This window comes from Phalangium opilio, unplaced genomic scaffold (assembly GCF_054372755.1).
Source record: "Phalangium opilio isolate 3A_F unplaced genomic scaffold, DU_Popi_V2 ptg000039l_1, whole genome shotgun sequence".
Lineage (NCBI taxonomy): Eukaryota > Metazoa > Arthropoda > Arachnida > Opiliones > Phalangiidae > Phalangium > Phalangium opilio.
In genome coordinates, this window is record NW_028324162.1 from 406,381 (window position 1) to 408,619 (window position 2,239).

The 2,239-nt window shown below is 36.6% G+C and overlaps 1 protein-coding gene across 1 annotated transcript; it reads right to left on the reverse strand.

Annotated features, from left to right (window-relative positions):
• Positions 1–421: 421 nt before the first annotated feature.
• LOC149680952 (uncharacterized) lies at positions 422–1,926 on the reverse strand. Its single transcript, XM_089834467.1, has 4 exons — positions 1,918–1,926; positions 1,762–1,844; positions 845–1,110; positions 422–441 (listed from the first exon to the last, which is right to left on the reverse strand). Exons 1-4 carry the CDS (start codon positions 1,924–1,926, stop codon positions 422–424), a joined length of 378 nt encoding a protein of 125 aa, XP_089690593.1.
• Positions 1,927–2,239: the final 313 nt, after the last annotated feature.

A 2,239-nucleotide genomic window follows, 5' to 3' on the forward strand; every position in this document is an offset into this window, starting at 1 on the left:
AGGTCCAGATAGGTACGACGAAGGGAGAGAGGCTTCCAGCCTAGGGTGGATAACCGGGTATCGCGGGGTTTGTTTCGTAGTGAGGGAGGGATTCGACTTGCACGGCCTAGAACATTCTCAATCATGTCAATATCCCCAAGTGTGTGTGGACTCCAAAGCTGAGTTCCAAATTCCAAGACAGGACGGACATAACATTGGAACAGGCGCGTTAATAAGGAGTGAGAGATGCCCGGGAAGTTCGCCTTAATCACGGAGATGAGACCATTGGCGCGCTTGCAAGACCGCTTAACATGTGCCTTAGAGGATAAGTTATGAGTCACGATCAGGCCTAAATCCCGACATTCATTAACCCGTCGAATGTTAAGACCATTAAGGTGATATGGAGATGGAGTCCGAGTGTCGATCGGACGGCGTTGTAAAGTCAGGACAAGAGATTTTTCGCTATTAAAAATCAAACCATTAACACTGGCCCAGGATTCAAGGGTTTTAAGGTCTCGCTGTAGGATAGCTACATCATCATAAGAGGTGATTACACGGAAAATTTTTAAATCATCCGCGTATAAGCGTGGATGGGAAGATAAGAACTGGGGTAGGTCATTGATATATAAAATAAACAACAAGGGACCTAGAACACTTCCTTGAGGCACCCCACTTAAAACTGGGAGAAAGTCGCTTAATGCGTGACCAACCCTGACAGCCTGGGTTCGTTGCGTCAGATAACTGGCAACCCAGCCAAGCACTGATTGTGAAAGACCATAATTTTTTAGCTTGGTGAGGAGGCGAGAATGGGGAACCGAGTCAAAAGCCTTAGCTATGTCGAGATAAATAATATCAACTCTCTTACCGGAATCGAGGGCATGGGTCCACGTATGGAAGGCCGACAAAAGGTTAGTTTCCACAGATCGACTATGTAAAAAACCGTGTTGATAGGAACTAAGATATGGGGTGACATGGTGAGTGATAGCTGTTCGAAGACATTTTTCAAGAACCTTGCAAACCGTGCAGGTCAAGCTGATGGGCCTAAAATTCTTGGGATCAGACTTAGCACCTTTACCCTTATAAATTGGAGTAACATGTGCCAGTTTCCATTCACTGGGGACCGATCGTTCCCTTAGCGATAGTGTAAATAATTTAAGTAGCGGTAAAGCTAAAGATTTAGCCTATTTTAAGTACACCATTGGGCAGCTATTTAGTTAATCTTAAAACATATGAAAACCCTTGGAACAACGATCAGCATAACGGACGTAAACAGTTAGAGACGAGATGGGACATTTCTGGATTTCAAGTAAATAAGATATTGAAAATACAACGCTATATTAAATGTTATATACCTTTGAAACAAAAGTTCAAATTTCTGTGCATAGCATTATGAAAACACTAAAAACCGTTGATTCTGGAGGTAAAAATCAAAGTTAAAAACAGATCCAGATTTATTCTAGATTTCAATTAAACATTATATCTAAATTTTGATTCTAATTTACTGCATGATTCAGAATCTTAAGAAATTATCTACTTTCATCCAAATTCTAATAGATTTCATATGGAATTATTTTAAATTTCAATTTAATATGTTTATATATTAAATTCGAGGCTATTTTCAGTGCGTTGTACCTTAGGAGATTTAATAATTTTCAATTTTCAACAAAAAAAAAAATAAAAATCATGAAGAAAAAGGTCCCAAAATTGAATGTAAAACCTCAACACCAAAAACATTTTCGATTGATTTTTAAGTCTAATGAATTTGGAAGATAGAAGAAATACCTGGCTTGATTAAGTGTGATATTCATCTTAAGCAAGACCACGAAAACCTGTAGGAAAAAAGGTCCCCATATCAAATGTAAAAACTAAAATAAAACACAAAGTAAGATTTATTCTCAATTTAGAAAAACATATGTATATCTGGATTACGATTCTTACGTAGTGCATTACTTGAAAACTTAAGAAATTATCTAGATTAATAGAAACTAAAAAAACATGAAAAATCTTTGGAACTAGGGTTGCCACTGCGGATTTAAAAAGCCAAAATTGAATTTTCTATTTATTTCAAAGAAAATTATATATATCAAAAATGATAGGTAAATTTTAGTGCGTTGTACGACACCTTAATAAGAAATATAATGAAAAACCGTTAGAAAAGAGGTCCTAATACCGGATGAAGAAAGTCAAAATGAAACAAAAATTGTATGTATTTTTAAATTTTAATTAAATAGGTAGATATCAAAAATTCAACGTACTTGCG